This window comes from Manis pentadactyla, chromosome 9 (genome assembly GCF_030020395.1).
Source record: "Manis pentadactyla isolate mManPen7 chromosome 9, mManPen7.hap1, whole genome shotgun sequence".
Taxonomy (NCBI): Eukaryota; Metazoa; Chordata; class Mammalia; order Pholidota; family Manidae; genus Manis; species Manis pentadactyla.
In genome coordinates, this window is record NC_080027.1 from 11563859 (window position 1) to 11576989 (window position 13131).

Below are 13131 nucleotides of genomic sequence, written 5' to 3' on the forward strand. Positions count from 1 at the left end.
TGTCCATAAATAAAACTTTGAGCCATCCTCATTCATTCTACCAGTATTTCATTCTACAAGGCCCAGTTAAGTACTGTTACAATAGATATTATACGGCCTGCAAAGCCTAGAATATTTACTATCTGGTCTTTTACAAAAAAAAAATTTGCTATCCTAGGGAAAACTGAGAAAATAAGATATACAAATCATTTTCTATAGGGCTTAATTCTCTGATGGAACCCCAGTTGAGAAAGGAAGTATACACCTTTATATATTAAAGCTCAATAGTTTAAGTGTTAGATAGTAATCAGAGGATACAAAGATAAATGATTTTAAAGTTGTGATTCTTGAGTTGATAAATCCCATTACATCAAATTATTCTAAGAGCATAAAAATAGAACATTACCAAATGTCCATCTCTAGCCCTATAAAAAAAACCAAGAAGCCAAGAGCTTCAAAGAATTGGAGAGTCCCCAAAACCAAGCATGTAGATCTTGCTACAACTTTTTTCTTAGTGTTCCCAAAATGTGAATACTATATCTTAACCAAAAGAGAAGTTGAAGTTGTGAGACAAACTATCAACAAATCTCTTATAACATGTCTTAAGTAGAATAAATCTCTTCACACCCAACTGACAGAGAATTACTTACCCGTGTACGATCTTCAATGTTGTATATTTTTAACTGCATGGGGATATTGAAACTATGCAAAAAATTGCCTCCAAAGACTAGTGTGTCTGTAGGAGTATATACAGCATGAATCCAGCCTAGAAGAAAGGGAATGGAGGGCAGTGACTATAAGCATCTATTATAGTATGGCTCTCAGAGAACTAAACTACTACAGGACTCCTAGATTATACTTTTTACTCTGATTCTGCCATGGAGTGTTTGGTCAAATAACTTAATCTCTTGCAGCCTCAATATTCTCTATAAAACCAGGATAAATTATACTTTATGTGGTTGTTGGCAAGCATTAAATGAGAAAATGAGTATAAAATATTTGGCATATAACAAACATTTAATAAATGTTGCTTCCATTTACTGGAGCACCTACTCTGAACTGGGCTCAATCCAAGAGTTCCACGTATTTTCATATATTCCTCACAACCCAAAGAGACAGGGATTTAAATATTTTACCAGAGTGGTACATAATCAGAATTCTAATACAGCTCTGTGATTCTAAAATATGTGCTTTGAGTACTTATTTTGGAACTAGTCACCTGATCAGAAATATTACCAATTCAGCATCCCAGCATCCTTTAGAAGAGTAGGTAGTTCTTAACTAGGGATTGTGTATCACCTTAATCCAGGTATTTAGCCCTAGAGATCCTGAATATCTAGGGCTAGTGTGGGGCCCAAATATGAAGATCTGAAAAATCTCCACTGGAAATTCTGATATACATCTTTAGTGGAAAAATTACTGCCTTTTAAAGTAAAAAATAAACTCTTAGAATTTACTCTATAATGACAAGAAAGACAGCATTATTTTCTGCCCACCCCAGCATCATGACCATCCTTTGTGGTAACCAATTCCTTTTTCTTTAAGAAAAGAAGGTGGCTGGAGTAGACAACCCACTTCCACCCATCTTGCTTACCTGAGGGAATGACGAAGGTATAGCCCTGCTTGAGCTCAATGCGCTGGCAATCTGACACCCGGTCACCCAGAAAGATGTCTCCCTGTTTCCCTGACAGCAGCCAATTCTCGTACAGCTCCAGGTTGTGGGCTGTAGGGGGGATGAGCCAGAAGACCTGTGAGTTAAAAAACTTCAGTCTGTTAACAGCCATTGACATGACCCAGTCGTCTCCCTCAACTGATCAAACAGGTTTAGAGTTAAGGCCAACAGGTAGAAAGAAAAGAGGCAAACAATTCTCCCAGCCTTAGAGACCCTGACCATTTGGGAAGTTCTAGAGGACCAAAGGAAGTAATTTATGTTCTCCATTTGATGAAACAGCATTAGGACTTCCCTGTGATTTGACTGTAGAACCCATCCAGGACTCAGGGGAAGAGGGACACTCAGCTTGTTACCTAGGAAGTCCTTTATTTGCCCCTGGCCTCCACAGTCCTAAGAAGCACAGTTAATTAGGTACAGCATCTTCAAGAGACAGGCCTGGGTTCTAAGGTAGTAACCAAGACTAAAAGGATACAAGTTAAGATATCATTTAAATGCATCCAAATCCAAATCATTTTGGATGTGGAGGTACAGCTGTTCTAGGTTAGGACCTTACATTTTAAGAACCTTATCTGTTTTCATTTCAGTTCTTTTCTCTCACAAATGCATTCTTTTAGTGAGAGGAAAGGTAACAATAAGAGTATAACACTTATCAACTTCTGCTACTAATTCTAGATTCCCATTCTCACACAGCATTCAACTCTGACAAGCTGGAATACAAATCTAAATGAGGACAATCTTCCAAAATCTATTTATATCCTTAGAGAAAACTACCACTTCAGATGAATGCCTCCATACAGGGAAAGGTGGTTTAGATACTAATTTGCTGATTTCATCATGAATATATAAAAAATCTGGGTTCCCTTCTACCACCACATCACACTTCCATGTAGAGCAATTACCGTGTCCTAAAATCACTTCCTTGCCTTTATTTGGAGAGCTCTGCTTTGGGAATCTAGAAACAGAACTGTTGTGGTTTACTAAGTACTGTGCCAATATTGGTGTATGGACAGTGAGCTAGACAAATACTAATTCCTACTGAACTCTAGCCAAGAAGGTTAACTTTATCTATAATTCTCTCCAGAATAGAGGACAATCTCCTAATAGACTCAATTCCAGGGTATATTAAACATGGCATGAACTGAAGCAAAGTCATAAAACCATCTTCAGATTCCAACCCCCATCACAACTATGACCGTACCTTTCCCCCTTGATGGATGTGATACCAAACAGAGGTACCACCGAAGTCCACATGGAAGTCAGTATAGCAGCCTCGAACGCTCATTAGACAATACCTGACCCAAAAAAAGCAGCAACATTAGTGCACTCATGAGGAAAAGAGGACCTGCCCCCCAACAATGCCACACTCTCCCCATTTTCAACTTAATCAACTCCCAGTGGGTGAGAAGAAGGCAACTACCAGCAACCATGTTACTAGAAAGCTACTTCTTTCCCCTTCAACTATGTAATCAGGGGCTATGGTACCGTTACATACTCTCTTCCCTTTGGAACTGTGAAGTCTACTCTTTAATTCATCTTTTTGGTTATTTAGGACATAGAGCAAGCTCCTAAGGCAAGTCATTCCTTGCTGTCACTCTGGCCCCCCACAGTACTTGACATGCAGGTGAGCCACTTACTTCTGCACTTTAGGGTACTGCATCTCCAAGATGGCATTTGTTGATTCAGTCTGACTTTCCTTCAAGTGCCTGGGCCACATGTTGTCTACCCAGTCAATGAAATCCACCTTTAAAAAGGAGGAGGAAACATTCAGGCTTCAAAAGAAGGGTTGGGATTGAAGGGAATTTTAAAGTCAAGAAAAAGAGAATTTCTCAAAATACACACTGAAACAATTTAATTATAAGCAAATTAAAACAATCTGTTGGTGAACCTGAGGATCAACACACATACATTCTAGAAATAGTTATTTAATGAGAATAAAGACTAATGGTTCCATCAACATGATTGTGAGAGAGAGCACTAATTGAAATGAAGTCATGAAATGATGCAGTAGTATCCAGCCAAGCCTGTTCTTCTGTGTCAGCACTGTTACCCAGCTGTATTCGTTTTAATCCAATGAGAGGCACTTTCTATAAGGTACTTCTAAAACACTGTTAGAGCAGGTAAAACTTCAAAAGTTAAAAAAATGAAAGAAAAAAATCCAGTAGGGATTTGTAGCCTTGCATGATGTGCTACAGACTCAACTAGGTCAGGAATCAGAAGTTCCAGGTCTGCTATGTTTTCTTGAGACCATATGCAAGCCCCTGGAACTCATCTATAAAATGAGATAATTACCTCAAGGGATATTGTGAGGATTACATGTATATGCAAGTTTAAAAGTTTTAAAGTAATGTTATCATAGTTTAGGAATTTGTTTTAAATAATATGTGCTGAAATAAATGAGAAGTAAAAGCAGTATGAACTTATTTGATCACTTTATACTGAACTTTAACATGTCCTATACCTTCAAATGTGTGTACCTAACCACTGAACTCTAACAGTCTCAGGTGGATAAAGTGTGAGCCAAACAACCATGAATCCGGCACAGCACTCATGTTGCAAATACTTAACTAATGGCTATAAAAAAAATTTGTTTAGTTTATAACAACATCTATATATTTGACCATTTATTTCCTTTATAATATGTATCTAGACATATGTCTACTATCTGTGCATACTGATATGAGGCAGGTGTTCAGTGGACACCCACTGTGTACTGAGGGATCACCAATGACACACAAATTGAAACAAACAAGATGAGGACTAACTATGACAATTAACTTGTTACTCCATTTCAAAGAATTTCTGCTCAGGGAGCCAACAGTTTGAACCAAGCATTCACTGAGCCTAGAAAGAACACTGAATGAGACCCAGATTCCTTTCTTTCCCTCAAATAAAATCTATTCTCTGTTCTTTTAATGAAGTATGCCAGTATCTCCCATCTCCTGGCATTGTCCTTTGGAAAGCCTTTAACAGAATCATGAATAATTGTATTTGTGCAATATACTATAAACTCTTATATCTAGAAGGGGAAGGATGGTTAGGAACACATGAGTATTTTTTATCAAGTATTCATTCAAAGAAAGATGAATTTCTCTGGCCAAAATTTCTCACCAGCAGCAAGTCACTCATTCTGGTCTCCCTTTACTTGGTATTATTAGGTATCATCTAACTACCAAGAGAGTATTATTGTAAGGTGTTCATACTCAGGTTGATCATCAGCTCCTGGACAGTCCTTTTCCTAAGTGACCTGATTCATATGAGAGCAATATCCAGTCTCCAGTTGGGTTAATTACTAGTTTCTACCTTTTTGGCACCAATAGGAGGGTCAGACTCGCACAAAGTCCAATACGTAGGACCTAGGCACTGTGCAAAAACAGCTCATAGTCTTCCATAAATTAATCTCATCACTAAACAAATCTGCATACTGTATCTTGCTATTTTTAATCTTCCTCTTCATTACTGCTGGAATGACAGCAGTAAATGATCTCTCTTTTCACCAGAGAACCCCACTTAATGCTAGCACCCTCAGTGGGCATTTAAAAGAGCCCATCCTTCTCTCCCTGTACCCAAAGTATTTTTTACACAGATCACTCCTGCCTGGATTTCTAGTTGTCCTTTCCTTTGCCTTATTATTTCCTTCATGTTAGGTTATCACTTCCTCCAAAGAGCTTCCCCTAATTCTCTTTCAGTTGATGTTAAGTGGGTCCTTTGTATTGCTTTCATACGTGCTGTATAAGATTCACTTTTAAAGTACTTAATACACACACACACACACACACACACACACATACATACACACACACATATATAAATGTATATCAATATATAAAAATTGATTTTATAAGCAATGACCATATTTCAACTTTGAAAATCAAAGGAGATAATTAGGATCATTTAAATAGAGATAGGATAAAACACTGAGACCTTGACTTTAAAAAATAATTAGAACATTCCAAGTTCTTCTGTTCCAGGTGGAATACCTGACTCAAGTGAGTTCTGAGTCAGGAATTAAATGGATAAAAATGGTTCAAAAATGAATAGGTATATTTCAAAAGTGAAACCAATTCCCCCCAGGGAAGTTAAGTTTTCTCAATGTCCTGTAGAAAGCTACTACTTTGCAAAGAGATGGGTTAAATCAGTACCTACCTTCAGGAGAGCAAAAATAAAAAACTAACTAACCTTCCCTTAGGACAGGCTGTCAATTTATTGCTACTAGTCATCCAGTAGAATCTACTCAACAAACCCTCTCATAAAACAATCACCTGGCTCTAAACCAGTTTTCCCCCAAGCAAATATAAGCCTATTGGATAGATATTTATTAGGCAAACTGCCTAATAGACAGTTCTTATAAGACTGAATTTTAAGATTCTCCCATTACATGTAAAGGCCAATCATCCTAAATTAAGAAATTGGTGATTCAAATCAGAATGGCCCTTTCCTATATAAAATTAAGTGATTCTAGAAAATGATGAACCTTCTAAAAACACAAATTATCATCAAATTGTCCTGTTCATCTTCATGGTATGTACAAAAAGTTACAAATTCTCCCAGTATATATAACAACTCTCTTGGTGACAATAACAGTGTGGAGAAAATAATGTGACTAACCGTGGAGGGCCTTTGCACCATGTTCTCAAGCCTGGTGTGGCTAAACTCAAGGCTGATGACATTATAGAGTTTTTCTCGCTCCTCCTCTGGGGTTTCATAGTAGCGTGTCCACTGAGCCATAGTCATTTCAATGCCTTTCTGTGTGTTCACATCCATGACGTCCACCATGCGACGACTCCCTGTCATGAAAGATGCACTGGTCACCTCTACTAAGTCAAGAATATCCTTAAATATATTAGGAATATAAAACACAAGTGGAAAGAAACAAACTATCTTTTCTTATTTAGGGTATCTAACAATCAATTAGGAGATAGTCATCACTAGGGATGGATAATCAAAAATCAAAGCACAGAGAAGGGGAAAGACAATGATTAATAGTTAAAACAACAATGGCATGTTTATTACTACTCAATCCTAACAATTCTAAATGTTAAGTACTAATTTTTCCATTTCACAGATGAGAACAAAGGTGTCAGGTAACTTGCAGGACAAGAAACTAGGCCTCCTGACTCTAGAGAGTCAATGTTCTTATCCACTGAGCTATACTGCTTTGATGCAGTTTTGATCTAGCCTACAATTTGAATAAAAGATCCACTATATACTGAGTACTAGATTAAATTTGAAACAACTCAAACAGATTGAGATGAGTGAAATATCCATACAGTGGACTATTAGTCAACCATAAAAAGGAATGAGGTGTTGTAACATGCTGCAACACGGATAAACCTAGAAAACATTATGCTAAGTGTAAGAGGCCGACACAAAAAGCTATGTATTTTATGATTCCATTTATGTGAAATATCCAAAAGAGGCAAATCCACAGAGACAGAAAGTATGTCAGTGGTTGCCAGACCTGAGGCAAGGGGGTAACAGGGACAGACTACTTAATGTATACAGAGTTTCTGTGTGGGATGATGAAAAGTTCTGGAACTAGATACTGGTGACGGCTGCATACTGTGAATATACTTAATGCCACTATCAAATACATTAAAATTACTTCAGTGGTAAATTTTGTTCTTTGTATTTTACTACATACAAGAAAGCAAAAATGCTTTTCTTCAATAATGTAGATCAAAGCAAAAGTGTTCCATTCTGCCAATGCTACCGAAGTATTTAGTACTCTGCATAAGAACTTGAGCACTTAGATAAAATAATGGCAGTCATAGTAATAGCTAACATTTATTAAGCATGTACTATGCAACAGACAGTGTTCGAAGCACTTCATATTTAAGTACTTGTTCAAGGTTATACAGCTTGGAATTGGCAGAGCTGGGATTTGAACCTAGACAGGTTTGCTTGAGTCTGTGCTCTCAACTAATACATCCCAATGCATGAAGTTTACATTTTACATGAGAATGGTTTTCTTTGGGTGGGGGTGGGTGGCATGAACTGACACTGGAGCAGTAACATTTTCTAGTTCAGGTAGAAAACAAGACTGAATTAGACAAAGTACATGTAGTGGTAATTTTTGTTTACTGCATTTTGACAATTTTAGTTATCCAAGAAAAAAAAACATCTAAACTTCAAACAACCTGGACATAAAGTTAGACATCAATTAAAATTTCTTGTAAGTCTATTAGGTTAGAGATAATCACTGTTTTATTTTAAATCATGGCAAAGGTATCCACAGGTCTATCTGGAAAGCATTAAGGTCACAGAGGGCTTCCAAAATCATCATTAGAAGAAATAGATTATTAAAGAAATTAGAACATGGAAAGGGAGTGGGAAGAAATCCAAAAGGAGACTAGTGACTGAGTAAGTGGGACTGAATAAGTAGGATCTATGATGGGATCCAGAAATCTGTATTTTTAAGAAGTACCACAAACAATGCAGGTCATTAGTGGACCAAAAACTGCGAGAATGTCTAACCAGCAGAATAAAGCTGTGGTAGTCCACTAATTTATGGATCCAGGGAATGCCTCCCACTCCTTTTCCATGTTTTAATTTCTTTAATAATCTATTTCTGCTAATGATGATTTTGGAAGCCCTTTGTGACCTTAATGCTTTCCAGATAGATGTGTGGATACCTTTGCTATGGAGGCCTATTAGTGATGGACTGACAAGTACTCAAGTAGGTTTCCTGAGGCTCCCCAAGAGATCCCTGCCTTGTGAAGAGTGGGAAAGCATTTTAATTACTCACTGAGCACCTACTATACTCCAGAGATTGTGCTAGCAACTAGGAAATATACAGTGACAGGAAGATGGCTAGAATCTAACACAGAAACAGGGAGTGAAAAATACAGGAAATTAGAGAGCTTTCTTCTATCTAGGTTGTGACTTTCACCTCTTTGAATAAACAGAAGTTACACAGCTGTCTAAAAAAGGCCCTCAAGTGGCCAAAAGGCAGTACTGCAATGTTTAATTTCCAAAGCAAGAGACCACTGGAGCTTTAATTTAGCACAGAGGATAAAACATTATAGAAGTTTTAGTGTTAAGAGGAAAACATCAGAAAATTTTTTATTTTCAGTCCTGTTGGAAACATTTATAAAACATTTTAATCCACTTCACTGCCTTATCGTGTACAGAGAGTGACCACCTCAGAATTCCTAAGGATCCTGGTGTGTCTCAGGGTCACACTGAACACCAACAGTCTGAAGAAAACTGACCTGAACCTTTACTGACCCCAGGAAGTTTTCTTTTTGATTAGATTGTTCTAATTCTCTTTCTTTTCCTAAATTTTAAATAAAATATAAATCAAAGATTCACCTTAACCAGTCATGAAGAGAAAAATTTTAATGTATCTACTTCTCAGCTTACAAGGTTCCAAAGCTTGGCCAGGTGACCAGTTCTAACACTGGTGTAAATTTCCTGGAAATTTCTCTACTACTTTTAGGGAAAGGAAGAGAATCACAGATATGAATGAAGCTTCATTCTTGGCTCAGAGATTGAAAATTTCACTTTCCTGGATAGGTCTGCCCTGGAAGGCAGGCTCTTCATGGCAAGGAGGGATACACAGTGATAAAAATGGTAGGTAGGAAAGAAGTAGAGGTTCAAATGTTGTATGTCCAGTGAGCAGTAAATGAGGCAATTTTTGTAACTCCCTTTGAGAAAATTACCAGTTGCTAATGAGCTAATTTCTAATTAAATAACTTCAAGTAGTATATGCTTTAATCAAATATATACTTCAATGCTCCTAAGCCTTAAATCTCAGTCATAGATTTAGGATTCAGTCCTAAATCCTAAATCTTTCCCTCAAAGACACAAAGGCCACAAGCTTAATACTTACCTACACACATTTTGACATCATTCACAGTGAAGTCTGGATCTGGCATCCTATGAAGAAAAAACCAGTAAGTAAATGGGAAGCACAACTTTTCTGATGACTGAGTTTTTCCTTAAAATTCTAAGAACACCCCAGTCAAAACACATCAATCTTCATATTTAGGTTTAAAGTATGTCTAAAGTATAAAACATATGTACATGTATACATAGAAAAAAGTATATACAACAAAAAACATTAACAGCAATTATTGCCTCAGAGTGATAGATTTCGGAATATTTAAATTTATTTTCTTTTTATCTCACCTATATTTTCTCATTCACCTTTAACAACCATGAATTGTTTTTGTAACAAAAGAAGAAAAATACACTTTTAAAAGTAAATGGGCAATTAAAAAAAATTATCTACTGCTTTGAGTTATTAATACTGAATTATCTATAGCCCTGTATATAACACTTTACAACCACATCCAATTAGGCCAGGAACACTTACTTTATTCCAAGTCCATCAGAATTCTTGAATATCAGAGGGTCTCTTAAGCCACCCCGCTGGATATACTCTACATTAAAATCTGTCACCATAAGAAAACAACTGTTAAAAAGGCAAGTACTGCTGGAAAAAGACAAAAGGACCACAAAGAAGATCCTAAGTAATAAGGTAGAAACGGTGTTTACTATTTCTGTGTATATAGTCTTGTTCTATATTAGACAATACATGCTCGTTATTAAGAAGCATCTTTCAAGGTACAGGGAAAGCACGCTGAGAGAAGCAGCGTTCATCACTAAGTCTGTATTACTACAGTAAATTCAGAATTTAATAGGGATGGTACTAATGAGTCATCTCATAAACCCTAAGCAGAAATTATCATCACCCTGTCTCATAATAGCCAAAACATTTAATTATGTCCATTACAATACATGCCACATCATCCTTTTCAGTTTGTCAAGGAGCAAAGTTGCATGGTACACATGGAATCCCACCACTGTTTTGGTGGTGGTGGTTGGGGGTACATGCACAAAATGGTTTATTGTACTATTCTTAATTAAATCCAAACCAAGGGCTGGAAGAAGAAGGAAGAGGTCTTTAGGGAAAAACTCCAACAATGCTCCTGCCGTAATAAATGCTTACTTCTTATATAGCAGAGAATGACTCACAGGGTGGGAAGATTGAGGGAGGTGTGTGTGTGCATGAGTGGCATTTCATAATAAGAGAAAATAAAGTAAACAGCATCACAGATAGCATCAACAGGCAGTCTTTTAACTGCATAGATGCTCAGCCAGTCCCTAGAGTCTGCAACTCCCTACATCAAGAGATCTTGCAGGTCTGAATCAAAATGATACTGACCTTTTCCCTCCATAAAAGTAACAAAGTTTGCATTATATTTGTTGGTGTGGAGTTTCTCTTCCAAGTCAAAAGTTCTTTTCCCTTCAATTTCATCATCTGAAATGCCATCGTCTTCATAGCGTCGTCGCATGGTACCACGCTGGGGAAAGAGGGACATTAAGGATGAAATTATGTACTTTTTCATGACTAACTAAAAGTGGTCATAGTTTCTTCTACATGTGCAAAGTTCTACTTTCAATGCCAGATGCTATGTTAAGTATCAATTTCCCTTGACTTACAGATCTTTCTCTCAACTAAAGGTCAGCTAATGTTCTCAGAATGTACAGAATACAACAAAATTTTTATGAGCAACCGGGTTCCCTACTTGTGAATTTTACCTCTGCTAACTCTGAGCCAAGACATAAAAGTTCACAATAAAACTATGGACAAACAGGGTTTACTAAAAACATTTTATTTGTTTACCATTGCTTATCAGAGTGGGGACAAACTGTCTTATAGACATTTCAGGCCAGGATACAAAACATAACTTTTTCATAGGGGAAAACTGTACTATAGATTAGTTTTCTAAAACACCCTTCAAGAATAGACTAAAACATTTGAATTAATGAGGCAAAAACTCTTTTACATCAGTTACCTACCAGGATGGCTATTGATATCCACCTCAAAAGGTGGACAATAACAAGTGTTAGTGAGAATGTGGAGAAATTAGAACCCTCATACATTGCTGATGTATGCAAAATGGTGCAGCCACTTTGCAAAGTTACTCAAAAAGTTAAACACAGAGTTATAATATGACCCAGCAGGTAGAAACAACCCAAATGTCAATCAATTGATAAATGGATTAACAAAATGTGATATATTTACACAATGGAATATTATCTGGTCATAAAAAGAAATGAGGTACTGATATGTGCTACAACATGGAAGACTCTTGAAAATATTATATTAAGTGAAAGAAAGAAGTCAAATACAAAATGCACATATTATATAATTTTATTTACATGAAATGTCTAGAGTAGGCAAACCCACAAAAATGGGAAGCAGATTAGTGGTTGTCCAAGTCTAGGAAGAAGGAGGAACAGGAATTGATTGTTAATGGTATGGGCTTCTTCTGGGAACGATAAAAATGTTCTGGAAGTAGAGAGAGGTAATATTTGCATAACTCTGTGAATACATGAGAAACCACTGAATTATATACTTTAAACAGGTGAATTTTATAGTATATGAATATCTCAAGCCATTATTTTATTTTAAAGAAAGATAACATGTTGCTTATGCTGCAAATTTACCTTTTGGCGCATTTTACTTTTGCCAGTGTTAAAATTTGTTGAAATTTCTTGAATACAAACACATGGAACAATGGTGTGGGAAGAGCAGAAGGGTAAATTTAAAGCAGCCCTACCCTAGGTATATGCTAAGAACCAAGCCTGGAGTTTAAAGTTAGATACTGATTATCTAGAATTGATTACATAGCACCTGAACTTACATGAAGACATAAGAAAATGAGACACTAGAGAAAGGACTCTTGGGGAATGGGGGTAAGGGAAGAGGCAGAAATGAGTCATAAATAAAAATTAAGGGAAATAAAAATAACTGTTACATGCCAGAGAAGAGTAAGATTCAACATATCAGTTTTCGGTAGAAAACACTGAGGGATACCCAATATATTTTCCGTATTTGGCAAAAAAAACCACAACAACACTCTTACCTAGCACTTTTGATGCCTTAAGTCACAGCTCAAAGGCCAAAAAGACAACCTAATTTTAGGACACCTTTCACTTACTCACTGCTCAAAAATATTTTTAGGTACTTTTATTTGGGGGGGGAGAGGGGATTTTCATTGTCAATTTCTAACATGGGTTTTTGTAAAAGACATCACTCAGTTCTCTTCCTTACCTTATTTCATCTATGTACTTTTGAAGAGAACTCTAAAAGACAAGCTCAAGTACATCATGGAGCAAGGGCAATACCGTAAGAATAAATGCAGTTTCCCAAAACAATAACTTTTAGAAAGCATTCATTTGTACTTCAAGTTCTAATGTGCTTATAAAGAAAATTTCCCAGTCATGTTTTCAAACTTCAACCTTTCCTAGGCCTACCATTATGGATTTTTCTTCTTCCGTCACAAGGACATAATAATCCTGATTATCCCAACATTTCTAACATGGTAGCCAGAAGTTCCCCCATCCTTCCTATCTTTTACATGTTTTTTCTTCTTCCTGTATTCAAGAAAAATTCATCTTCCATTTACAGTTTCAATACGGCCATTTCTTAAAGACAACAGAAAAATGAATTTGAATGATCATTTTCT

General features: G+C 36.6%; 1 protein-coding gene across 6 annotated transcripts in view; it reads right to left on the reverse strand.

Moving 5' to 3' along the window:
* Positions 1–13131, reverse strand: part of KDM2A (lysine demethylase 2A) — a 102432-nt gene that overhangs the window by 28192 nt on the left and 61109 nt on the right. For all 6 annotated transcript variants that reach the window (XR_005033620.2, XM_036930784.2, XM_057506854.1 and 3 more), the window contains 8 exons: positions 10821–10959; positions 9969–10047; positions 9483–9529; positions 6257–6435; positions 3286–3392; positions 2850–2943; positions 1574–1727; positions 630–745 (listed from right to left, as the gene is read on the reverse strand). Coding sequence is in view for 5 of the 6 variants with exons in the window: in XM_036930784.2 (XP_036786679.1) it covers positions 630–745; positions 1574–1727; positions 2850–2943; positions 3286–3392; positions 6257–6435; positions 9483–9529; positions 9969–10047; positions 10821–10959 (915 nt within the window). In the remaining variant the exon portion in view is untranslated. The remainder of the gene's footprint in view (positions 1–629; positions 746–1573; positions 1728–2849; positions 2944–3285; positions 3393–6256; positions 6436–9482; positions 9530–9968; positions 10048–10820; positions 10960–13131) is intronic.